This window comes from Ammospiza nelsoni, chromosome Z (genome assembly GCF_027579445.1).
Source record: "Ammospiza nelsoni isolate bAmmNel1 chromosome Z, bAmmNel1.pri, whole genome shotgun sequence".
In the NCBI taxonomy this organism is placed as follows: Eukaryota; Metazoa; Chordata; class Aves; order Passeriformes; family Passerellidae; genus Ammospiza; species Ammospiza nelsoni.
Genome location: NC_080669.1, coordinates 1,795,656 through 1,822,863, shown reverse-complemented (window position 1 = coordinate 1,822,863; position 27,208 = coordinate 1,795,656). Strand labels below are relative to the sequence as shown.

The following is a 27,208-nucleotide window of genomic DNA, read 5'->3' as shown; positions in this document are numbered from 1 at the left end:
TGTGAGGTGGACAAGACCCTCCTTCTCTCAGGGTGCAGTGTGAATGATGCCTGATTCCAGTGATTTTCTGCCTATTTTTTCCTCAGATTATCAAAATTCAGCTGTGCTATGCAGCTAACCAGGAGGTTTTCAGCTATTGAAACAGCTTTTTGGTGCTCATATGCCTAGAAAGAGAGTAGATTTTTTCATTTGGCAGCTCCTGAACCAAGTGTTGCAACCGAGTAAAGAATAAAGCATCAAGAAGCAGCTCAGTAGCCTAGAAAGTGACATAATTCACTCACAAACCGAAGGCTAATCACAGCTTTGAGCTTGCTGATGATGCTTCATGGAAATTACTGCCATCTATCCTATTACTCAAATATCGTAAGGATAGCTTGAAAGCACTCATAGCCCTCAAAAATCCTCTGTTGGGAACCTTCTAATTCCTGCCCTGCTTCATGGGGAAGGCGCCCAAGATGTTAGGACTCATGGCAGAAATCTGATTTTACCTTTGGTGTGATGTGGTCAGTGTCATCAGCCTGCAATAATTGAGGGCAGCTGCTCAGTCTGGTGGCTACCTGTGCAACATCTTTCATTTTTCTGTCTCTCAAAAAAACCCCCAAAAAAACTCAGTTTAGGCAGAGGGAAGTGGGGAATTGGAAATCACATTTCCATCAGTCACAGCCTGCCTCCGTTTCCGATCACAAGGAAAAGACAGGTGCATTCATGTCACAAGTGCCAAAAATGGTTATGAAGTCCTTGGTGGGCAGAAGCACTTTTTACATTTCCCTAAAAGCTATGAGACTCAATCATTTCTGGGAAGTTTAAACTACAATTTCCAGAAAGAAAATAGTTCTCTGTTCTCTGCTTTGATGAAAAGTTAAGCTAAGTGCACAATAGGAGCTTATCCCTCCTGGGCATGCAGAGAGGAGGTGTATTTAAATTTCTTCTGCATCTTGATGGCATTTTGTGCTTGGTTAGTGATTTGTTAATGTCCTCAGAAGTTACAGAAGCTTGGCAGAACATGTTCCTAAATTTCACTGGTTAATGACATAGTTTTAGACATGGGAGGGACAGAAAAACAGCACGGTGAAGTAAAAATAGAGCAGCTCACATCAAAAATGAATGACAGTATAGTGAAATGATTGAAAATCCATTTAACCTAAAAGTCCATCTACATTTCACATCAATCCCCAGATTTTGTTTTCCTTCACCAGCCAAGGTAGGTGACGATATTGGAATTGACCTGTTTGCTCTACAGAACTGAAATCAACCCAGGTGCAGTTTACAAGCAGCCTCCACTGGAGCATCAACATGTTTTGAACCTGCTGCACAAAGGCTCGTTTTGCAGGCAGCAGCCACACAAACAGGCAGCCCAGTTCTGTGGGGAGGTTTGCTCAGCACACCTGGAGACATGGCTGGGAATTGTGACTCAGATTTGTTGTTGTCAAGTGAGGGAATGGGGGAACTCTGTCTTCAGGCAGTGCTGGGTAGAGTCAGGGCTGAGCAAGGCACAGACTTTGTGGAGGACAGGTAATGAGCCCAGTGCTCTTAGGAGCAGTGCTGGAGTGAGGATGAGGATTCACCTCTGGACACAGATGGAAGCTGATGGCAAGCAGTGTCTCACAGGAAATGGAGAGAAGCTGATTCTGATCTAAGGAAAGGCTCTGTTCAGCACGAGGACTGAACACAAAATGAACTGCTTGTTATGTGCCATGAGGAAATTCATGGCAATAAAAGCAGTCAGGTGAAAAGCATGGGTGCTGGAAGGGTGAGGAGACCCTGGCACAGGGTGCCCACAGAAGCTGGGGCTGCCCCTGGATCCCTGGCAGGCTGGACACTGGGGCTTTGAGCACCCTGGGGCAGTGGAGGGTGTCCCTGCCAAGGAACTGGGTGCTCCTCAAGGTCCCTTCCAACACAAACCAGTCTGTGTGGTCTACACTCAACCCTGCGTGAATCTCATGGATTATGTGGGACTTTTAGAGACTGGCCAAGAAAATTACTTATATACCAAATATCCTTGTCATTTTGCACATCAATTTTTTTCCTTTTTTGTTTTTTTTCTTTTCCTTCCCACACCAAGGGGGTATTCCTGCAAATCCCAACAAAAAACACTGTGAGTCTTCCACACATGGAAAACAGGAGTCACTGGTAACCAAGCACAAAGTGTCTTACCTAACAAGTGATATTCATGGGTTCACAACATGCAACTGCTTTGGAAAAATCAGCATTCCCAGGAGATTTCCTCAAGGCTGCTTACTGCACCCCATGCATGTGTTAGGGGCTCTGTCAGGTGACACCCTGCGTGCATGCTGTTTCCAACACAAACACACACATTTTGGCACCTCCTCCATCCTCATTCCCCTCACTCACACACTGCTCAATGATGCAAGAAGCCACTGCCTCCCTTCAGGGAGATGTGTCCCAAATCCTATCACATATTCCTTCCCTCTCCCCTGGGCCGCACGGCAGCTCCATGGAGTGAAGGCATTGCTTTTGGCTTTCTTCTCCTCACCTCTAGAACAAAACAAAAGAAAAAACAAATCCAACAAAAACAACAAAAGAAAATTTCACCTCCATCAAAATTTTCCGAGTCTTGCTAGAATTCAAAGATTGCACCCAAAGTGTTTTGATGCTTCCTGAAGGAGCAACAAGCTATACTAATGAGCCATTCAGTTAATGATACTGTTCCCAAAGTAGACCAGATTTCATGCCTAACTAAAGTAGTTAATATTTGTTGAGGTGTAATGAAGTAAACAATCAAGTAGGGAGTATAAAACAGCTTTTTTTTTTATATTTGAAATTTCTCTCTTTTTTTTTTTTTTAATTACTTTGAAGCTTAGAGCAGATGAAGTGCATTAACGCCACGTGAAGATGGTGGGACAAAATTCAAATAACCCATGGAGAGTGCCAGAATGCCACCATCAGCCCCTGAAAGAACCCCTGGGGATTACAGACAGGTTAACCAGGCAAGGTCTCAAGGAAATTGCTGGCAATCAGATACTCCTGACCTGACCCTCCTCTCCCAGGAACCCAGGTAATGAATATCCTTGTGAGAATCCAACACCTGGCTATAGATTAAAGAGATGTTTTTCTCCTGACTCAGACAGCAGCTCACAGTATGGCTAATCCCAAATAAACCCTGCTTTTCCTGTATGGAATTGGAGACAGTTGCAGGATCAGCAATGGGAAATCTGGGGGCTGTGTAAGCTGGGACAACGTTGCAGCCAGGTGAGCACACCTGTGAGACCCAGTCTCAGCTGAGACAAAACCCTGCTCCAAGGTGTTCTCCTACAAGCTGAGTTTATTTCTCCACCTGAAACAACCAGGTTCATTACAGAGACAAAAATTAAGACTTTTGGTCTTGCCTGAACTAGTTGCATCAAATTTCCTTCCAAGCTACTGATGGATTAACCCATTAAATAAGGAAAATTACTTTGGCACTCTTGAAAGCTGAGATTTTTAACTATCAGCACAGTCACCTAAGAGTTGCCTATTCACTTTTTTGTTGAGGAAGTTTTATATCCTTATTAAATACACAAACTCCAAAAACTCTGCTCTCAAACTGAACAAAGGAATGCCCTGGAAGCCATTTGACATAGGCATAGTAAACTGGTTTTCTGCCATGCACATCAACACTGAACATTAATTTATTTTGATTGTGGCTTTCAAATGATTGAGGGAGTTACTACCTAAGAGAGACTAAGAAAAACTATCATGGAATCAATGCCAAGTTTTAATTCTTATTATATTCTCATAATATTTAAAAATATTGGTACATATATATGTATGGTAATGTACCTTTTTTGTTTCATTTTATTTATGATGAATTTGGACATAATTGATATCTACACAAAAAGGTTTAAATTTTACCCCCTATTCTATGAGAAAAAAAAAGATAATTAAAGATGGTCACTCTTTTTAATTTACATTTAAATATCCAGATTTCCAGAACAGTATGTTCTGAACTGTTCACAGAGCATCCAAATTTCTGTTTGCATCAAGAGTGATATTATGCCTCTTTGCACATGACAGAATTGGTAATGAGTTATAAATGAGTTATTATTAATATTTTTATAAGCTACAACGGAAGAAGAGGTTTGTAGCTTGACTACAGGGATACCTTTTCTGGAAAAGTGAATTATTTGGTTTAAATTTGGGAAGAATTTCAAAGAGGGCCCAATGATTTCAGTGCGATTGGTCCCAGGTGATCACAATCACACCTATTAACTCACAGGAACAGGAGCAAAGCTAGGTAAAGCCTTATGAAATGGAGATGGAGATGAAAATGAATCCACCTGCGAGCTTCTTTTTATTTAAATCTACCTTTCTAAAACAAAAATTAGCTACTTTGTTTCTAAGATAGGGGCGTCATACTCAGAATGCGCAGAGTATGGTTTTGCACCTGTTTTTCCAAATAAAAATATAAAGCTGTGAACCTCATGGATTTTACTCTCTCTGTAAGGTTATCAAGTGTCATGTTTTGTGTGTCTTAAGAGAATAAAACTAATCCGATATTAAAAAGAAAAAACCAGTAAATAATAAATGAGATATTTGTATGAGGAAATGCACACTGTGTTTCATGTATACTGGAGTTCTCTCTGCACTTAATTAAAAAAAACAAAACTCAGAGTTTACAATATTTTTGCTTTGGCATCATTTCCTTTATTCCTTTTAATTTATATAGTAAGCAAAGAAAAAAAAAAAACAAAAAAAAAACCAAGCTGATAAGATGCTGCTGACAGCTCCAGATGTGAAAATATCTCCCCTTTATCAGTTGCCACATGTGAAAGTTCTCTTTTAGAGTGTGAGATTTGGTGTTTGACCTGCCTGGACACAGCATATGTAACCGAGAGCTCCTTTATGAGGTCACCTGGCCTGGTGTACATAAACCAGCAAGTTCAGGTGAGGCTTCAAAACCAAGCAGAATGCAGCAAAATGCACAACAAAATCTGGAACAATAACTACTGATGGCATTTGCCTATTGTGCCTGGATTATTTTGAAGCCATTTTTCCCCTTTGAAGCCATTTTCCCCCTTCCAAGTTTCACAGATTTCTAATATTCTGCATTAAATCTGTGCATGTGATGTATGCAGCATCATGGATATTGAGGAAAAGGGTCCTCAAGAAGAGCCTTTCATCCTAAAGATGAAAAGGAACTTCTCAGCCTTTCAATACAATGACTGACCAAAAAAAAAACAAAACAAAACAAAACAAAAAAACAAAAACAAACAAACAAAAACAAACAAACAAACAAAAAAAAAACCCAAAACCAAAACCCTGCTTTTCAGGAAGTATGGCAACATGCCAAGTGATTTATGTGGAATTTGTGTATCAGTTTAGTGCCATCGTTTATGGTTTCCACTGAGTAAAGCAAATTTTTCTAGTGCAATTTTATCACCTCATTCTCAGTGTCTTTTAGATTGATCTATGTGCCACCTTAAAAATAAAAGCTTAAGGTGGGAAGGTGACTTTAGGACACTACCTTTTACCTGAGATGGACACAAATAACAAAAATGTCCAGTAAAAGCAGGACAGTAGAGAAGAGGAGGAGGGAATAAGTTAAAAAAAAAAAGTTTACAGGTGCATTACATTCATGATTTTTTGATGAAGCAATGAGATTTCCTTCTTCTTACTCAAAGGTGTTTTAAAGCACTGAAATAAAACATTTTTGTCTATTCTTGTTTTAGATAGTGTGATGACTTTGACATTTCCTTAGGTGTAAAATCTGTTTCCCACCAAGTTTCCACTGGGCTTAAAGACACAATAAAGAACCAAACAGGGAAACCAACTCTCAAATCCAGCCAAGACCCACCAGACTCACAAGGTGCAGCCTGGCTGAGAAAACTTCCACTTAAAAACAGGGATGTGTGCTTTAACCTGGAAAAGCAATAAATCAAGGGAACAGCCACAAGGCTTAGAGCAATCCTGAGCAACCCAGCTTTTGATCAAGACAGGCTGTTTGCTGGGATGAGACACCGTAATGCAGCTGGGAAGTCATTAAGGTAATTATGGCAGTGAGTGTTGCACAGGTGGCCAGAGCAAATGCCCCCACAGTCCAAATAAAAAACAAGCTGGTGTGTGCACCCAGCGCTGGGGAACTGCCCACTGCCTGACTCCCCACCCAAAACACACAGAAATGGGCAGCTTGAGAAGGCAGCCTGCAAAACACCCAGCTCTGCATCAGAGGAGCTGCTACAGACCTTGGAACAGCCACAGGTGACAGCAGACTCTGCTGGAATGTGCTGCTCCCTGGTGTGCCAGCACCTGCAGCGTCCAGGGCTTGCTGGCTGCCACGGACAGACAGCCCCAGCTGAAAATAAGGGTTTTCATCCCCGTGTTCAGGATCACCACCCTTTCAGGAACCTTTCTTCCTCAAGAATGAATACTTCTCCCTTGTTGAAAGGATCCCCCAACAGTGCTAAACCAAATGTCAACTCTTCTGAAGTGACAGTGTCCTCAAAAACTGAACGCAAATCCACTGTGTTTTCTGCATGTCAATTATCTGGTTTTCAATATATCATGAAATATGCCAAAATATTTTTGATGCTGTTTCTTCTGAATTACAACTGGCTGGGGGCAGGATCAGATGGGAAATTGGAAAGGAATTGTTCCCCTCAAGGGGGGGCAGGGGACGGGGTGGAATTCCCAGGGAAGCTGGGGCTGCCCCTGGATCCCTGGGAATGCCCAAGGCCAGGCTGGACAAGGCTTGGGGCAGCCTGGCACAGCGGGAGGACAAAGTTCAAAATGAAACTGTGTGACAGAGGTTTCCTGGGCAGGCTTGCATTTCACTGTGCACTGAATTCAGTCACTGCTGTGGTCCATAATACAAGTATTGAAGAATAATTTGGTGTAATAAAAATAATCCCTGCCAGGTCCTTTAATTGCACCAGATCCCAAAAGGAGCATTACCCTGGGTGCTAAACAAATGCAGGGACTGTGGAGTAAAGCAGAGACAGAAGCTGGAATGGGGATTGCCCCTGGCAGGAGTTTCCTGCTCACCTGAGGAGCAGTGGCTCTTCAGCTGGGCATTGGAGGAGGATGAGGCAGAGCAGGGCACAGCTCCAGCTCCACTCAAGTTGCAGTTTCACAACTGGGGAGCTAAATTCTCTACCAACAGGCGTCAAAATAGGCTTGAGAAATTATTCCATTATTCATGGAAGGCGATAAGGCACTGCTTCATTGATGGATTTAATTGTGAATTATTTACTCAAGAACTTTATGTCACTTATTCTCCTTTGCGCGACCATATTAACTCCCTCCCCCCCAAAAATGAAATAATTCCACCTCTGTTCAAAGTGCACATTGCTGAACTGTTGAAATTAACCTGGTTTTTCAGTTGAGGACAGGAAAAAAAACAACACTGGATTAATGGATGTGCATCAAGATTGTAATCAACAGCTTGGTCTCAAAATGATTCTAAAATAAGGCTGTTACAATTTAACTAAATCTACTAAAGGCAGTTAATTTGACGATTTATGCAGAAATTAAATAGCACTGAAAAACATTTTACAACTCACCAAGGAAATAAAGGTCCTTCATGTGTGATATTAATTAGTATGTGGATTACACAACAACAATCATTTTTAAATTTTACATTAATCAATATTGTTGCACCTAACTGCGCAGTGTGATCATTAGCTGCTCTAATTTTTTTTGATCAATCACCAAACTTTCAACAGCCTTAACAAAGTATAAATCTGACTCTGTCAATTACAGAATTTCATCAAATAATGACTCATTTTGGTGAAACCACATTCAGCTGCATCACTGTAAATACTGAAGAAGGAACAGAAAGAAGGTGTGTAGAGAATATGCAGAGATAGAAGCAATTTTGATAATTTTCATAGAAATATGTCAAGGTAATGTGTTGTAAATCCCTCTTAGCGCAATACTCACAGAGGATTTTTAAAGGGGCATGGAACATTATGATACTTTTACTGCAAATGCATTTTGACCATGACACCTGCTGTAACACAGAGGGAAACCAGTTTGGCCACCACAACTATTTCAGAGGCACAAAACCATCAGGTTGTAGGGGAAAAATCAGTATCAAGTTTCAGGGAGAAGAAAAGAAAAGGTATCTACAGCTTTAAGGGAAAAGGGAATGAGATTATTCCTCAGGATGAACCATTTTCAATTACAGCCTGACAAAAAGAGAAATAATTTAAACCCGCGGTAAATTAAGATGGCTAAGTACTAAAACTCCTAAAAAACAGACTTTTAAAGAGAGGCCATCACAGATGGAATTTTAACTGCACAGCACAGCCGGGTGCTGTTACAACAGGCTTTTTTTATTATTATTAACTTTGATCAAAGCTTATTAACCAGCAGCACCGAGCCATCAGTGGCTTGGACTACACAGGAGAGCTAATTAAATTTAAAGAGCCACTAAGTCCTGAGGGCATAACACACAATCCCCAAGGCAGGAGCTTGGATGGAAGAGGTGAGAACATTTGCATGGTGAGGCAGTGGGAGATGGCAAGGTGCTCGCTCTTATTTACTGTGCGCTCTGCAGAGATTTTAGTAGGACCAGTTCTGAACCTGTCCTCATCATCAAACACGCAGAAAAGTGTGGGCACTAAATGTCTGGGGAAATGTGGGATATTTCCACACAACTCGGCAAGAAACACAGATCGTAAAATTTTATTTGATCCAACAGGGCAGATCATGACATCCCTCCTTACCCTAAGGAGAGGTAACTCCTACCAATTATAATGTGAAATATAACTAAGGAAAATAAAACGAGATGCAAGCTGACTGTAAATTGGTGCACAGCAGCCTTGTTCTGTCCAGAGGCAGACACATATAATGGCATTTATAAAATAAAATAACAACAATAAATCATTAAACAATTTCTTCCTACATCCCACCTGCTATGTTATCCTTCTAATCTACAATAGATTGAAATAATTAAATCTTTCCCTGCAGTTTTGTCATATACCTGGGAGGAGGGATAATATTCTCCTTTCTGGTGACTTTCCAGGCACTGTGAGGAGTAAACTGTTACCCTCCATCTCCCTTTCAAACTCCTGGGAAGGCAGCAGAGAGGGGGAACATTTATCCCATCCTTGCTCATGTTTTAAAAGCCTCCTGATAGGTGAACCACTAAAACATTTTTCAGTTAATAACAGGAGCTGATTTGCAGGGCAAAGCCATTACTTCCAACCGTGATATCAAATTATGATTTATCAGACTGCTATTGTGATTTCAGGATCCCGAGGAGGAAGGGCGCAGTAAACAAAACCAGTATAACTCAGTGCAGAGGGGAAGAAAGAGGAATCTCTAACAACTGGGCTGTCCCTAACCAGAATGGGCGTTTCTGTATCCTACAATGACAGAAACATCTTGTAGCATCCTGCTGAGTCACCCACTCGCTCCTGTGGGCCAGGAGGAACTCAGGCTGGTGATTTCTGGGGGTTGTGGTTTGGTTTTTCCCCCTTAAAGAACAATTGTGTCCAGCTGGCACCAGCGCACCAAGGGAATCACAGCCTTACCCCACTCCACACCTTCTGAGAGATTTCCAGCTCTGCTCCAGATGGGGGAACTTTGCTGAAGCACCACTACAGAAAACACCTGGATTTGGTAACTTTGGGAATCTCACCAGCCCCGGAGCAAAACCTCAACCAGCCAAAGCCAAACCAAGCCTGTCCTGCTCCCCAGAAACATTCCTGGCACTCCATCCACGAGGAGCAGCAGCAGCATTTCCCTCATCTCCTCCTTCCTCTCTCAAGCAGGAGCTCACGGGCATTTCAAGGACCTGGCACAGCATCTGTAGCTGCTGCTTCAGAATTTATTGAACTGCAGTGAGAGCTGGAGCTCTGTGCCTGTCCCATCCTCACATTCACAGCCCTAAGCAAGGTTTCAAATAAATTCCTCCCGTGCTCATGGCATGGCAGGCAAAGCTCTTGTGAAGAATCACACACAGTGTTATTTATAAATGTATTATTATTTATAAACATTGTACTATTTATAAGGAGTGTAATTATCATCAGCCTTATTTCTGAGTGCTTTAAAATACTTACTAATTCCATTTTAATTTCTCCCTTTGCACTAGCAAGCATTAACTACATTAGTGTGTAAGCAAGACAAAAACTACCATGTTTCAGTTCATCTTTGCTTTAGGCTAGGAAGCGGAAATTGTTGTGAGAAAGCAAACCATAAATCAAACATACAAATCACACCGGAAATGCCAAAAAAAGAAGAAACTTTAGGTAAACTTTTAGGCTCCAGATTCTTACCTTTTACAAAGATTGCAATTAATCATTCTTACTAATTTTCTTAATATTTTTCTTCAGTGCATCTTGTTACAGTATTTCCATCAGATTAACACCAGACTGATAACTAAATAAGGTATTCAATTTTCTTGCAATAAACATCAGCAGGTTTTTCCTCCATATCCACTGAAATACCCTGGCATTTGAATGCCCCAAAAATTCAAGGAGAAGAACAATTATTGGTGTTAAGAAAAACTGTCAGAGTTTTAAACTCTGCAGTTCAACAAATCCTGATCTTTTTTTTGCTGATTTTGCAAACGATCATGTTTTTTTAAATTATTTTGTCTGAATTTCATAGCTTCTGTGTAACATTCCTGTGAGCTGCTAGAACAAAGTTATCTTGTGATGGAACCACCACAAGTTTTCCCCTCCCAACACAAACCCAATCACTTGCTGAGCACTGCTGCTTTTTCAATTAATAGTGAATTATTTAGACATGCACATATACAAATGCACTTTTACTGTGCATCTATGTGTGCATACACACACATGCTTTCACTTTCCTTCAAAGAAGTTTTTTAATTATGACCTCTCTTTTGTGGGTTTCACCAATATCTACTGAAACTACCTCAATAATCTTCTAATTCTCATTGACTCCTACAATGACATTTCAAGTCCAAAAGGGAAAGAAATACAGTGATGAAGTAGAATATAGGAAAACTAAGATAAACATAAAAAAAATCCCAAATATTATCTGTCTTATCTTTTATGTCTTACAGTCCTTGATGCTTCATGTAGCTTTGAGCTTCACTATCCACTCATTCCATTCATCCCTGAATTGCTGTTTTCCGCATAAAGACATGATCTGCTTCTTTTTGAGTGTGAAAATTCTAGGACAGACTTTAGATATTCATCACCCAGCTGCGCTTTCCCATTGTTCACTGGGAGAGAAAGCTGTGCACACAGGAGGAGCAGCAACTGACCTCAGGGATATTCACTGTGAGGGCCCAGCAGTGCCATTGCCTTGAAAAACTCAACTGTGTTACCCAGAGCATTAACTTTATGTTCTTTTCATGTTATCTGCAAATTTTGCATCGGAACTCTTCCAGTCAGGACCAAAACCCTGAGGACTGCATCCCTCAAAGACAAAAGAAAGTACATTTTTTGTTTGCACCTAAAATAAAAACACAGCTGGTGTATTTTCCAGTCCAGTCCCTCGTGGTTGCCTGAGCAGGGCAGTAGTTGTTGTTTTCATTATTAAATACATATCTCTGTCTCAAAACTCCCTCTGAGCTAGTTAGGCCCCACTGAATTTAGAAGAAGACTCCACACCTTCCACTTTTCCCTGCCTTTTCGCAGAACAAATTTCTCATCTTGTTACCTGAACTGAACAATTAGCGCCTGACAGCAAAGACTTCTGGAGACCCCAGTGCAGCATTAAATTATTTCTTTCTGTGATCACAATTTCCTCCACTTGTCTGAAGCTCTGCCCACTTTATATAAAGCCAGAAATTCCTCTGCAAACAGACCCCCATGAGTGACCACGGTGTTGGCCACTGGCACCAGGGTCCCAAACACTTCCAGCTCCCAATGGGAAGCACACAAAATTGCTGTTTTACAGGAAAACATTGCTGTCTGGATTACCTTTACCTGCGGTGGAAATAAAAAGCTCCAGTGAGAGAACGCACAGCAACCTTTGAAGACCTTAAGGGAAGTTTTTGTATCTATTTTTATACACATATGTGTATATATCTATACATATATATAAACGAACGATATTACAACTATCAATGCAGTTTTGAAACTTTGATAGCATTTGCCCTGGGTATTCCCACTAGTTTATCACAAACATGCCAAAATTCTGATTCACAGTTAAATATTTTGTACTGTATAATGTGCCATCACTGCATCCCACACACTTTACAAGGCTCTAGTCCTGGAAGAATTCATCAGATTAAGTTTCATGAGCATCTTCACAAGGCCAAAAATTCTCTGACAAATAAGTGGATTCTGCTATAAATACACTTTCATTCCATTTATGCACACAGCTCTTTTTATAGCTGTTAAACCTCCCCTCTTTCCCCTTTTTAAACACTATTGAAACTGTCAGGAGCTACCTTTTACACTTTATCAATCACGGCACACACATCATGATTCCTAGAATTTAAAATGGAATTGTTGATGGTTCGGATACTGTTAGACTGTCATTAGTTCTGCAAAGTGTGTAATTTGTCACTTTGCAAGAAATGACAGTGCCTTCACTCGTGCAACATGCTTTTAAACCTCCCCTCTCCCTGATTTGAAAATGCCAGTATTGTACTCTGCTCCAGGAGAGGTATTTTTGAGGCTTGCTGGCTCAAAGCAATCTGTCAGGTAGCATTTTGCCTTCCTTAAGGTTTATTCACACAAAGCCTGTCTGTGATATAACACAAAGACAATGCTTTCTGTCTTACTTGATGGCAACGAGGCCCATGCTGGATTTTCAGTTTCCTTATCAGTGCGGGCATCATAGTTGTTTTCCATCTTTACAACCACCTGAGCAGCAGCTATAATATCCCTAAAAACAACAAAAGAAAGGGAAAGAAATGAAGGTATTTTTGTTTCTCAAAGGGATTAAATAATTCAGGGAGAATATGTATGAAATCACCACCTATGGAAAGGGCAGGGACATGATCTTATTGGAAAATCAACTGCAGCCCAGCAGAAAGCAGGAGAGCTCCATCAAACACTCACTTCTTGGCTACAGCGCCCACAGCAATCTGCTGCTGCTTGCAGGGATGCCAGGAAGAATCCTCCTCTCCCCTGACTTGCAGGATTGGTTTGGACAAGCCAGCACTCAGCCAGGAAGAACTGTCACTCACTGTCAGGGCCAGGGAGATGGAAACTGAGCTAATAAACTCACATGTGCACCACACCAAGAAACCCAGGGAAATTAAATACCTGGTGCACTTGGCATCCGCTGTGGATTCTTCAGCTTCACTCAACAGCTTCTGCAAGTTCCTTATCTTTGCCTTCTTTTCATTCAGCACCAAAACAAACCTCTTGTAAAGGTCTGCCTCCAGCTCCTCTTTGGCTTCCACGCATTTTTCCAGCCTGCAGCACAAAATTAACTGTTACACCAGTTCCTCTGTTTCCTAGAAGACAATTCTGTCCTGAGGCCAGCCTGGAATCCCCACTCCAAACCACGCAGGACTGGTCCAGCCCCTTGTGTCTGAAACAGGCCTGAATAAGCTTTTTTTTGGTTGTTTTTCCACAGAGAAGTGCAATGAGCTCTGCTTCCAAAAGGGAGAAGTTCCCCGATGTGAACCTTTCTTTTCATGAACTTTTTTTTTATTTTTGGTATGTTCTTGCACACCTCCACCAGAGACAACTAAAATTTAAACAGGCAAATGTTCTTTATTTTCAATGCTGAATCACAACAGTGGACATACACCTTAGGAGGAAACACATAATGAGATTATAAACAGATATGATTCACCTAGACAGGCTTCAAATCTGTGCCACACATTGGTGTGAAATATATTTGAAGAGGAAAAGAAAATTTCAAAATATAAAAAATGCCTAGAAGCTCTTAATATCTTCAGAGGAAAATATACTTCAGGTTTTTAAAAAAATTTAGTATTGATCTACGTGGGTAGATTAATGTCAATAAAAGGAAGCACAATGGGAGTATTAAATTAAGAATATGGGTGTTTGAACTCTCATAAGCAAAACTGGAATACAAGCAAACCCGAGCACAGCAAATCAAGTGATTTGTGGCAAATGTAATTCTGTATTTAATTATTGTATTTCATAACCTTTCAGTCCTTGGGTTGAACCACAAACATTTTATTAGCTGTGTACACAATAAGCAAATAAGTATCTTGATAATTTTACTGATCATAGTAAGTATAGTAGTCATGTCAAAATCATATTTTTCACCAGCCTGTGCAAGGCTGTAAAAAAGTTTAGAATGCTTGTTATGCTATTAAACCCAGACATGTAACAGACTTTAAAAATATTAATGTATAAGGCAAGAGATTTCAACAGACTTCCTACATAAATACTAATTATTTTGTTCACAGATCAAAACCATACATGATGTAGGAAGCAAGACAATAGCAAAAAAAAAAAATCTCACAATTTTTATGTTGCGGTGAAATGTATGAAATCTCATGAAGTATTAAGCCTACTGTTCAATGCTTTAGGGATATGCTTGATAGTTGATAAATAATTCATCTAATTTAAATGCAAATAGCAGAACATCATTACCATACAGATCAGTTCAATAATTCCTAAATGAAAGATCATAGGTACTAATCAACTACCAGGAGACTTCCCACCTACAAAAGGGAAGTTAACTGTTTAGTGGGGAATAAATAGACAATTCACAAAGAACCATAAACCCTAATGCAAGGCCCAGAAGAGCCTGGACATGCTTGATACTAATTATTTCTGTATACATAAAAATGGGGGGGAAAAGGGTTTTGTCTAAAATATGCTAATCTTGTCTGTATCAAATCCCTTAGAATAATCCCCTCTCCCACACATAAACCAGGGAAAGTGGTTGCTCTCTGCCTTTGCTTTGACAAGGCACTGGTTTGTGGTGGAGGAGTTGAGGCTGGTCCAAATATTGAGAAATGTGGCTGACTTGGCCAAAAAAATGCCATTTAAGATAACTTCAGTGACGTCCTTGAGTGCTGCAAAGACATCCCCTGATGAAAACCCACTTAAAAGGAAACTTCAGTGAAGTGAAGCTGATGCTGCCTGGGCTGTGAGTAGTACAGTGGAGAAACCAACTGCAAGACTAGCCAATTTCTTCAGTCTCATGAGAAAAAAATTAGCATCTTGAATATTAGAATTAGAATATTAACTTTTCCCTCTGGGCAGAACCAATTAGTAGTAGGCCATCAGTTAATCTTATATGATTGTTTTCATTTACATGAACACCTTTTTTTAATTTTTCTCTCCCATTATTCAAAGCTGTCCACATCCAAATACATTCTCCACACACAGAATGGCATTAATTTGGCAGAACACAGAATATTACAAAAGCTTCACATTAATGCTGTACTTGCAGCTTATATGCCTTTAAAATACACTTTTATATGGCGTATCTGATAGTTTAGCAGAGACCAGTAAAAGGCAATGGTCAAACAGCCACTGCTAGGGACTATGACAAACAAACTATGACAAACTGAGAAATTAATTATAAAAAACAAGATTTCTGGTGCTGACCCAACACAGAACAATCACATGTGCTCTACAGAGGTGAACGTGAGCTATGAAACTTAAAGGCTTTTCTTTAATTATTAGTGGCAACCTTCACAGTCCAACACTATGAAGGAAGTAATTCAGCATCTCTGGTATTCATCCCTGTTGCCAGTGCTCTGAAATAATTCCTGGATCCCACGGCACCTCTCCCTTGCATTTCAGATTCACCCTTCCCCCAGCATTGGAAATGGTATGGAATGTTGATGAGCTAATGCTGAAGACTCAGTTTCAAGCCCAAAGTACCTAGCTTGCATTTTTATAATCTGCTTGTGGTTTAAATATACTGTCACAGCAGATGACCACAACATAAACTGGCAGCTATTTTTAATTTGGCTTGTCTCTCAAATTTTGGACGCCCAAAACCAAAATGCGTACCCCGCGCCCAAACCAGAAATTGGATTTGTATTGTTCAAGGAATTATTTTGCTACGGGTTATTATTACTTAATATTTGCCACCTCCATTATCATGGAATCACAGACTGGTTTGGGTTGGAGGGCCTTAAACTCCAGCCAGTCCCACTCTGCCATGGACAGGGACACCTTCCACTGTCCCAAGTTGCTCCAAGCCCCAGTGTCCAACTTGGCCTGGAAATAATTTGCCTTGAATTTTCTATAAGAAGTAAAGAAAATAGCTATTGGCCTTGAATTTTCTATAAGAAATAAAGAAAACAGCTGTTGTGCTCTGATATTTTAACTCTTCCATCCCTGAGGTGTACACACACAGACACACACACTCAAATCCAGGCAGCCACTTGCTCACCAAAACCTCCGTGATGGTCAACAGAATTCAAACAGGGAAATGGAAAGGGGATTATTGAATAATTCCACCCAGTGCGCCACGACTGAGGGGCACAGGAGCAGCTCTCAGAAGCCTGCCTGCTATGTTTTAATTCTAACCAAGCCCTGAGGAGAGAGGCTGTGAGCAGAGGGAGCTGCAGGGGCTGTGGGGCTGGTGTGCCCTGGCTGCAGTTCTGCACACCACGTGCTCTGTATTTGATGTTCCAGCACTCAGCACCGTGAGTGGTGCAGGATGTAAATCCTGAATTCCTGCCTCCTGAACAAAGACAGGCACAGCTTTGTTCAGCTCGGGGCAACTCGCAGTGTTTGGAGCTCAAACAGCAAAGGGAGGCAGCAGGGTAGAACGGGGTTGTGGGAAAAAGAATAAACAAAAACACACCAAAAATTTAAAAATCAAAATAAAACAAAAAAACAACAAAACAAACAAACAAACAAACAAACAATAAAACAAAAAAAGTCAAAAAATAAAACAAAAAAATAAAACCAAAAAATAAAACCAAAGATCTCCCAAACAAAACAAAAAACCATCCCCCAAAACCCCCAAAGAACCAAATGAAAAAGCCCAATACTTCTTGAATGAAAATGATTTCTGGATTATTTTTATTCTGCATTTAACAGACATGACTAAAGACTGGTGACCATAAAACCTTCAGTGTATATTCTGAAAAATAATTTTTCATCTACTCAAAACTATAAACATGCTAAAGAAATCCACCAGCTTGCACTGAGAACAAAGTCACACAACTCTGACTTTTTTTTTTTTCCTTATTCCTCCTTTTCTTTGGGGTTACTCTGCCACCCCACCATGGAAATTGATACAAGCACTAATGCCTCTTACCCATCAGCATGTAATGCAGCAGAGAACACAAGTTATACAATACACTATTGTTCAATTACACTGTTAAGCACTAAAACACTACTTAGGGAGGCCCTTTGCTTGTCAGGGAGACTGTCAGGAGAAACTGTTACTCATTTTAATGAGAGGGAAACAAAACTAACTCCTCCCAAAAAGCTGGCTTTCTTTTTCAAGGTAAATTAACGCAAATTAGCTGCATTCTTTCATCAGTCTTCCTAGATTGTGCGTTTTTTCAGGTAAAGCTAGAGAAAAGCAAGACAAATCTCCCTCAAAGAGTTATATGCTTACTGAAACAAGCACAGATTATTTCACTACAGAATGATAGACAACTCAGATTGTAAATGCTGCAGCAATTACAAAAATCTCTTGAAAAATAATGGCACTTTTTCCTATAATGCTGCACTCATCTTTCAATTCCGGCTTCCTCCACAAAGAAAAGAGATGAAAGAAACAGTAATTTATTCCCCACTCAAAAATGTAAATAATTTACACTGCCAGTCCTAAGATTCATAGGAAATAATATTAATGAAAAGGCTTCCTAAGGAAAGTGGAGCTAATTCCACAGATTTTGAGGTGTTTGGGGCTTTTTTCTAACACAGAAGCTAAAACCACCTTTAATTGCAAATTTTTTGCATCAGTTGCATCTTTATCAAAGGAAGGAGATCTACAACCACATGGGCTGTGGTTACCTGAGCTCAAAACATGTCTCAAATGAATAAAAATTTCTGACCACTGCTGCTGAGCTTCTCAGGTGTCACCTGTGAATCTACCTGGGAACTCACCTCTTCTCCGCCTTGCTCCAGTTGCTCAAAAGCTTTTCATTTTCCCTCTGCAGATGCTCAGTTTTGGCCTGCAGCTTCCCCAGGCTGTCCAGGCAGTAACCAATGAGTTCTTTGATCACCTCTGCTGGGTTTGGGACTTCCTGCAGCTTCAGAGATCCAAGTCTGAACTGAGACACAAAGAAAGAACGAATTATTTCAGCTGAACAAGAAACTTCACTGAGGCTTCCTCCCAGTAAACTTGAATACACCTTTAATAAGCATAAGAAATACCTTACAGTTCTCCAGTTTAAAGGGAGATAATACTTTTGTCATGCAGAGAATGGAGGAATATGTGGAATAATCTACATGGGAATTATTTCCCTGGAGTGTCCCTGTGTGGAGAAAACCTTCCTGTGGGATGCACCAGATCATCTCCAGACACCCCTTCCAACCCCAAATATCCTGGGATTCTGTTAGTCTGCAATTTATGCAGCTAATCTGAAAAATCTAGCCAGTAAGTTGTCACCTCCGGGGTTCAGACAGCAAGTTCTTAGTCTTAAAAGGACTCCCCCAGTTAAACAGGCAGCCTCATCAAGCCAGTGAGGTGAAAGGATCTGTAATGAACCACTGTGACAGCAGTGGGGATGCTGTACAGGATATAGAGGAGGTCTGAACACATTTGTTTTGCCTGGGACAAACAACAGAAAACTGTTGTTTTAGTCATATTAAAGGAAGAATAGCTCAGCCATGCATAGAAACCAGTGCCAGCTGAGCTATAACCATGCAAGCCTGGGTGAAGACCCATTAATATCCAACACAACAGTTTGAGGGAGTAGAAGAAGGAGGAGGGGTTGTCTCTCATCTTCAAAAAGACTGACATATATTTTATGGCATTTCCCTATGGAGGGAAATATTACCCTTCTCTCCAACTTGAATACATAGCTATAACATCTTAAAAAAGGCAGAAATATAAGTGGTACACACTAGGGAAGTGTTCACTCTGTGTTGTGGCACCTCACCTATGAAAAACAGAAATGCAGTTTGATTTGATTTTCCCCCTATTTTACTTGGGAGGGGATGGAAAATTACATAAAAGACACCTATTTAAAAATGCCTATTGCTTGTTACCCTTTTAAAGTGCAAGTTTCACTAACGTCATGCATAAGTTTTGGCTGAAAAAGGCCCGGTAAGAGCTGCTCACAAAGCTATCAAAGACATTGTTTGAAACAAGCAACAGCCCTTCCACGTGGACCTTTTATCTGTGGAAGTCTCTGCCCCAACACACGATACCACCCTGACCTCCTTCAGCAAGGTCAGCCTATCAGAAAACGTGGAAAACACGAAGGTTTAATTTCCAATTAGCCACCAAATTCACATGTGCTGTCTCTAAAGCGTTGTTGTCTTTAGCAGGCATGCATCTGATGGCTACAGATGAAAAGATGCTTTTAATTTATTTTTGGAAATTAGATTACGCTATCAGTAGCCCGCAGATTGGCGTGCACCCCCTGAATATCACACTTGCTGTCTGACAGCAGTAACAAAGATGCACGTTTGTGTAAAGGAAACTGTTTTTCATCACTTGCAAGCCACCACCATGCTATTTGGATAAAGAATTCACAGAGATAGAGAGGCACGGTAGCACAGATAAATAGCATCACAACCTTTTACCGTGAAGGAAATAGCAAGGAGAGCACATCATCCTTGTCTTCTGCCTTAATACATTCAACTGAGATCAGGTATAGGCAAATCTATTTGATCAGGATAAACAAATTGCAGTTTTCACTGCACAGAAAGAATAAAAAATGCATAATCCTGAAATAAGTTAGAGTAGCAGTTGAATTATTCTGAAAACCTGCACAACCAAAATCACAGCAGACACTGCAAATGCAATTGCAATGATAAAAAAAAAAGCCCAACACTGCTACAGGGACACAGAGTATGTGTCCATCTTTGTAGGGGTTGAAGTCCAACACTGACTTTAATTTGACTTTAACTGACTTCTAAACTGACTTGAACTGACATTTAAATCTTTAATTTAGCCTTGAGCTCAGGCTTCATGTGAAGCAACTGACTATAACCTCCTCTCTCACTATAAAATTTACTGTCCTCCTGTCTTGGACACTGAAACCTGTGGACCATTTCCATGAGGACCACAAAGGTGAGCAGAGCAAGCCCATCAGCAGGAGGCCTAAATTTATCATGCAGGTGCTGACAAATCAACTAAAAAAAGGAAAAAAAATAGTAAGGTTTTCTGCAAAACAAGCGTTCTTCTCTATCTCTCCTCCTCCAGTAGCCATCTAATCTTAATTTAGGATAGCTGTGGGGAGCACATTATCCAGCTACCTCCAGGAAAACACAGAATGTTTGGATGCAGCCCTGATTAAAACAAAACTAATGCGACAGCCTGGAATAGTGGAAGGTGTCCCTGCTCGTGGAAAGGAGTGGAATGAGATGGGCGTTATGGTGCCTTGTGATCCCGGATTGTGTGGTCGTGCTCTGCCTCCCTCACACAAAGTGCACCAAAATCCCCTTCCCTGAGGCCGTTCTTCCAGCGAGGAATTGTTTCACACCAGCTCTTTAACAGGCAGGGACGTCAGCACTAACAATAGCAACGCTGCTATCTCGGCAAATTACAGCTGAGTGGTGTATGCCCCACCAGGAGCCCGGTGCTGAGAGGCTGATAAGCCAAAAAGGCCCCCCGGAATTCCCAAAGCAGCGCTAAAACAACGTCAGGAAAAAAAGAAATCTCAAGGCAGTTCTGCTCTAGAGTCCTGCTGGCATCCTGAACTGGAAAGTGGACTGGTAGAGGAGAAAATGACCAAATAACACTATTTTACATCCAAGGATTCTGAATTTGGGACGGGCGTGTGAATTGCAGACACAATTCTATTAAAATTAAGTGTTGTGGGGGGGAAAAAGTGTATCATTAAAAAGGAGATGTTCGTTTTCCCCACACACTGCTAAGACTTTCCTTGCAGCTCAAGCAACAATCAGGCCAGTTATTTGTCCTTCGCCGCCGAAGCCACGGCAGGGGAGATGCAAGCAGCTCCAGGGAGAGGCGGTGGAAGCGGTTAAAGATCAGGACGCCACAAAAAACAGTTAACCGGGTGGCACGTCGAGATAAACAGCTCTTGCTTACTGCAGGAGTGAAAGAAAACATCATTAACACCTCACTAAGCTAATTTGACAAGCAACGTGTCTTTGGTTTGGATCACGTTTCCGAGGTGATCTGGTAAATTTGTAAGGGTGAATTTTAAATTTTTTCTTTTTGTTAGCTTTGTAAATTCCTGCACTTTGCCGCTCCCCCGATGAATTTAAATTTCTCACCATCCTTACAGCTGCTGTAGCTCTCTGGCTCTGCATCATCTGCAGATGTAACTAATGTGCTTTCTACTTCCCCTTTCAGATCATTCAAGAAAACATTATGTAAAACACTGAAGCACTAAACACTTCATTTATACAGAGAGGGAGCAGGCCTGGAAGAGGTCCCAGGGGACAACAGACTGACTGTGACTGATACACTGCTGCCCTTCAATATCTGTTCTACTGTTTGTTGGGATTTTATTTTTTCAATATCTGTTCTACTGTTTGTTGGGATTTTATTTTTTCAATCTTTTTTTTTAAAGGTGTAAGAAGATGAAGACACAAGCATTTAGAAAACTGTGTTCTCTTAATCAAAAATCAGTCATCATGTATCCACCAGACCTTGTATTTTGAGCTTAAGAAATAAAAACAAGAATTAGAAGCTTATGAAAAAAATCCCATTTTCCCCTGACCACTCACCCTGCCCACTATTTCCCTTCTAGGGATGAAGAAAGAAATTATCATAATGATAAGACAAAATATTTCAGAAATAACTGAAAAGTTTCTCAGTTTTTCTTCTAGGTGCTAATGCTTATGGGAAGATGTGCTTCACATAAGGAAATAACAGGTATTAAAAAATAATACAACACATTTTTCATACAAGATTCCAAAACTGAAAGTTTCATTATTGTATAGAGACAGTGAATTTTAATTTTTTATTAAGTAACACATAATGTGCTATTTAATCTTTGCATTACTTCACTAAATATGAGAGTTATGATATCTAAGGCAATAATTATCAGAAGTTATGCACTGAAAGGAGACATTCACACAGCAATGCCTCTTTTCTAAGTCAGAATCTGAAACTAAACACTAACAGTGAGTTTACTTCAAATAACAACAACTTTTCACTGTGTCTATTTGAAAAAAGAAATCATTCTGGAAACTCTCATTACATCTGCTTTGCTGGTTGGGATTTCTCTCTGTATTAGTAAAATATTCTAACAACCTTTTCTAACAATATTTTTTTACCCACAGTATATTTAAGGAATTCTGTACTACCACGAAATTAGATAGATTCTGTGCTTGTTGTCCTGGCAGGTTATAGCAGATATATAGATATAGATGTATGGATAGATATATATGTTATATTTGTGCGATATCTCTCTCCTATTAAATCTTAACCCACAGTATTTCAATTTTTCCTTCTCTGTTTCAAAAAATATTTAACAAGTAATTTTTGGAGAGAGCACACTTCACAGATACTTAGGTCTGATTTTGAAATGAAAATATTCCCAGAGTGTGAGCTGAATGACAGAGGTTTAATCACACAAGCCAACCTTGCACAGGCTGTTACAGGCTCTAACTCAGCTCACCCAGCTTCCACTTCTCCTGCTTCTGAGTGAGACAGAGAGAACTTCTCCTATTCCTATTCCAGAGACCCCCATGCTCTGCCCCTAAAACAGCATTTCAGACTGAGCTAGCACATCCTCACACACAGACGCTGCCTCCTGCAAGGTATTGCCCAAGCAATGTCCTTTCCCCGGGGAAATATCAAAGAGGAATTTGTGGAGCAGCTGTGCAGTCCCTGTCCGGCTGCTTGGAGCCTGTGGAAGCAGCTGTGACCCCTGTGCTGCAGCAGGAAAGCCCTGCAGATCCACACAACAACAAATCCTTCTGTCACCGCCCTGCTCCGAGCACAGAATCACGGAATCAGAGAATGTGAAGGGTTGGAGGGGACCCTGAATGCCACCCCTGCCATGGCAGAGATATCGTCCACTGTCCCAGGCTGCTCCAAGACCCAATGTCCAGCCTGGCTTTGGATGCAGGGACAGCCACAGCTGTTTTGGGAACCTGTGCCAGGACATCCCAGGGAACAATTTCTGCCTAATATCTCAGCTAGATTTCCCCTATTTAAATTTCTACCCGTTGCCCCCTGTCCTGTCCCTCCAGCTCCCGACGCAGAGCCCTTTCCCTGCAGCCCCTTCACGTCCTGGAAGGTGCTCTCAGGTCTCCACACAACCTGCTCCTTCACAGGGTGAACAAACTCAATTTTCTCAGCCTGTTTTCATAGCAGAGGTGCCCCAGTCCTGCTCGCCAGCTCTGTTGGCCAGCTAGAAAAATGCTGCTAGAGAAGCTGTTAAAAGCTGTACAGGTGAGCTACCCTGAAACCCCCTACAACACCTTTGTGTACTGCTGGTGCTGAAAGCAAATTCTTTACTACAGAGTCTGATAATTAAACTGGAATTAATTGATTTCCAGAGGAATTGTTACAAAAGGAAGTTGTGCCTTGCCTGTGAGATACAGCAACTTTCCTTTTCTCTGTTGAGAACTGGAGCTCTTGCAAGACAGACAGGCTGTGATTCCCTGTTAAATATCAGCTACCTCTCCTACTCCACAGCTCTGAAATAAGGTAGAATCAACACCTGAATAAAAATAAGCTTTCACTATGAAAATACCTAAGAAGTTAAAAGAGAAAAATGTTAATGAAAATTCATGTACAGGGTTAAAGAATATGACCTACAAATGAATGATGCTGACACTTACACAAAGAAAGTATTGTTACAAGCTTGAATCTGGAAAGCATTATACCATTTTTATTTCTTAAGTCAATCAGTGAGTGGTCTTGATTTTTTAAAGCTGTGCCACTATTATCTCAAGGGAAATCATTCAGCAGTAACTATGACATCCCTGGGTGTGGTAATAAAACGAGTACACTAGACTTGCACAATACAGTGATGACAACGTGAAAGCAGAAGTTGCTTTTGTAACAGCAGACTCTAGGAAGCTAGAAAAAATTACACGGCACCATGGAAGCCAGGAAATCTGTCAGGTTACATCAGACGGTGTAAAACTATGATCACCAACTCCAAAAAAACAAGTTTAACACAAAAACTCTGCCTGCAACAAACTTGCCCCCTGACGAAGGCATTGCATCTACTGTTAGAGCAAAACAGCTGACGTGATTTGAGATTTCTCTCAGGTTTTTACCACACGCTGCAGAAACCTTCAGAATTGCCATCCTATTAGCTCCATGTCCACTGGAAATTAAATTCTTTCTGGATTCACTGTTTTGCATGGGAGCAGCTCCCAAGTACTTTCTGGAGAGTGCTCCACTGCTCCTCACACATCCATGGCGCTGCGGGCCCTGTAAGGATTGGGGTGCAAGGAGGGAAACCACAGAGAAATTGGGAGCATCCCCAGGTGCTCAAACACACTGATAGCCATCCCCACAAGGACAAGGAAGGCTCTGTTCCTTCTTCCACCCCTCATCCAGCCCGTGCTCAGCGGGGGCAGCAGGCTCTGATCCTGAAAGCTCTTGATGGAGTTACTGACTGGGAAGGAGCACTGGAGGTGTGAACATCATTTTCATGGGACCTGCAGCTCTGTGCAATCACAACAAACAGTGTCACATAAACCCCCTCATAGAGGAATATAACTTTTCACAAGGTTTTCTTCATCTCTTTAGTGTAGCTTGCATATTTTTTCCTAATTTGTCTCCTAAACACATACACACATGCCCAATTTGTATCCATTTGTTCCAGGACATACTCTATTCCCTGGCTTAGAGTGTTCTTTTCCCTCTGTCATGTTCAGACTCCATAATTTATAGATAAATAAATTTCTCAGCCAGTATTTTTTTCTGTTGGACTAAAGCTCCATGTAGCTTTGGCTACATACACGTTACTTTCTCTATCCCTCATACCACACAACCTTCCTCTCAAGTTCAGGTTGCATTTCTTGACTCTGAATGACCAGAACTGTACACTTGATTTCAAATATAAACTATGTTGAAGTAGAGAGTGAAAATCCACAGAAAACAGGCATAGACTTTAATACTGATAGTGTTCAAATGTCACACAAATCAATTTGAATGTTTCATTTCTTTCCTTTAACTCTGCCACATGTATCCTGTGTAAGAATCATCAGGATATAGGAATTACCTACATTTTAGGATGTCTGGTTCTCCAGATAGTCTTGGAATTAAAAACGGTAAATTAAAATAGTAAGAACATCAGATAATTCTTAAATACCCCCCTCCAAGAAAAAAAGAAAGCCATGTACATAGGTTAGAGTACCAAAAACATGTACTGAGTAAGTAACTAGTGGATGTCTTCCATAAAAAACATTGTATCTATATGTCTTTCCTTAAAGCCTTTCGAAAACTTCCTTGTTTAATCTCTACACTCCTCAGAAACACCATATTTCACATATCTGTACCATCAGCTACTTCTGTGAAGCTTAATCCCACCCAGGCTGAAACGGTCTTTAGCTACTGAATTTTGACAGCTGTGGCATGGTCTGGTCAGGATCTACCCAGGCTGGGATTCCACTGCCTCAAAGGGCTCTGGAACCATTTCTTTCAGTCTTACTCTAAAAAATATTGCTCGAGAGCACTTCCTCTTAACTGACCTTAAACCTATACACACACACACACACACACACAGATAAATATATATGTATATATATCTGCAAGACCCAAATCGTATCTTTGTCAAAAGTGAGATGCATTTCCAAAAAAGGCATGAACTGAATAAAGTTGCAGAGCATTTGCACCACAGAAATGCTCATCTCTCAAGGTGCTAAGCCACAGAAAGTTGCCCCTAATCTCCCCCCACCCCACTCACCCATTTTTTGACCACAGTGCAAGTGAATCCCTAAAAATTAGAAATACACTGAATACTAAAATGAACTGCAGTGGTAATACTCAGCACTTGTAACATCAGGTATTTCTTCCACTTTTTTCCTTTTTTTTTCCCCAATGGTAATCACATAAATTGTTTCCCTTCACCAAGAAAAAAAAAAATCAAAGCAATAGGAGTAAAAAAGCCAGAGGCAAAAATCTATAAAAATCAGGTGCAGAAGTTACTTTTTAGAACAATAAATATGGAACGGGCAAGTATACCTTATAATTCCACAAACAGTGATGGCATGATTCTGTGAAGAACCAACAATTCCAGCACTTTGTTAGATTTGGTCTGAAATTACTATTTCACCACGCAAAAACCATCAGGTTTGCACTTTATGCATGCACCCCAAATGCTTTCATTCCTCTTGTATGCTTCCCCTCTTTTTATCATTCCCTTCTGTACTTCAGGCAATACTGTACATCATTCACCTCCCTGCTACCCCTCTGCCTCTGAAGGGAGCTAACAAAGACGAGTGAAGCAGCACACCCTTAAAGGACCTTTATTTTATTTTTTTTCACCTTTTCCCTCATTAATTCCACGGCTCCAGGCAGGATCAGATGTGTTCCCACCTCGCCGAGCAGGAGCAATGTCTGTGAGCAATGGAACTGCTGAAGGCTGGTTTCCTACGGCTATGACTCTTGTCCTGGATCCCCTAATGTCTAAAAAGGTGAGAAATCCAGTCAAAGCTTTTCCCTTATTTAATGCATTCATAACTTCTCTCCTCCCCCATGAGGATTTGCTAGTGTCTAATAATACAGTTGATCTCATTCCACAGCTTTTTCCAAAGCAGGCACATGAATAGGGTCTCTTTTTCTCCATCCAGGCACCTATTTCCATGAAACTAGTAGGAACCTGATATCTCTGAGACCTTTACTCCTGTCAAATCTGTTTGAAATTGTCCAGGAGTTTCAGAAGTTATTGGGGGGAAAGGGAGGAGGCAAGAGGCTGGCAGTCAGCAGAGGCACACAGCATGACCACGTAAGCTTTGTTTCCTTGGGAAGCAGGGTAAAACACTTGCAGTTTCTATTATTTTTAAAACCTGCCCTAAATTAATTAGGAAATCAGCTTTACTTACAGATCTAAACTTGTTTTCTTCCTTGTTTTTCATGTTATTTATAGTGTGGCAATAATACAATAGACTCTAGACATAACATCTGGATTCAGATCTCAGGGCTAAAATGCATGAGCAGTTCCCAATTGTGTTAATTTAGATTTCAGAGGGAAAGCCCTCTGAGATAGCTTTTATCAGGATTTATTTCCTAGAGGCAAAGAACAGAACATAGGCCCATTACCATAAAACAACTGCCACACAAACTTATCACACAGCACCTTCCTTCACTTTGAGGCTTG

At 40.8% G+C, this 27,208-nt stretch overlaps 1 protein-coding gene across 1 annotated transcript in view; it reads right to left on the bottom strand.

Moving 5' to 3' along the window:
• Positions 1 to 27,208, bottom strand: part of XRCC4 (X-ray repair cross complementing 4) — a 134,098-nt gene that overhangs the window by 68,576 nt on the left and 38,314 nt on the right. The window contains exons 5-7 of the mRNA XM_059492362.1: positions 17,886 to 18,052; positions 13,137 to 13,289; positions 12,650 to 12,753 (exon numbers count right to left, since the gene is read on the bottom strand). Coding sequence (XP_059348345.1) covers positions 12,650 to 12,753; positions 13,137 to 13,289; positions 17,886 to 18,052 — 424 coding nt within the window. The remainder of the gene's footprint in view (positions 1 to 12,649; positions 12,754 to 13,136; positions 13,290 to 17,885; positions 18,053 to 27,208) is intronic.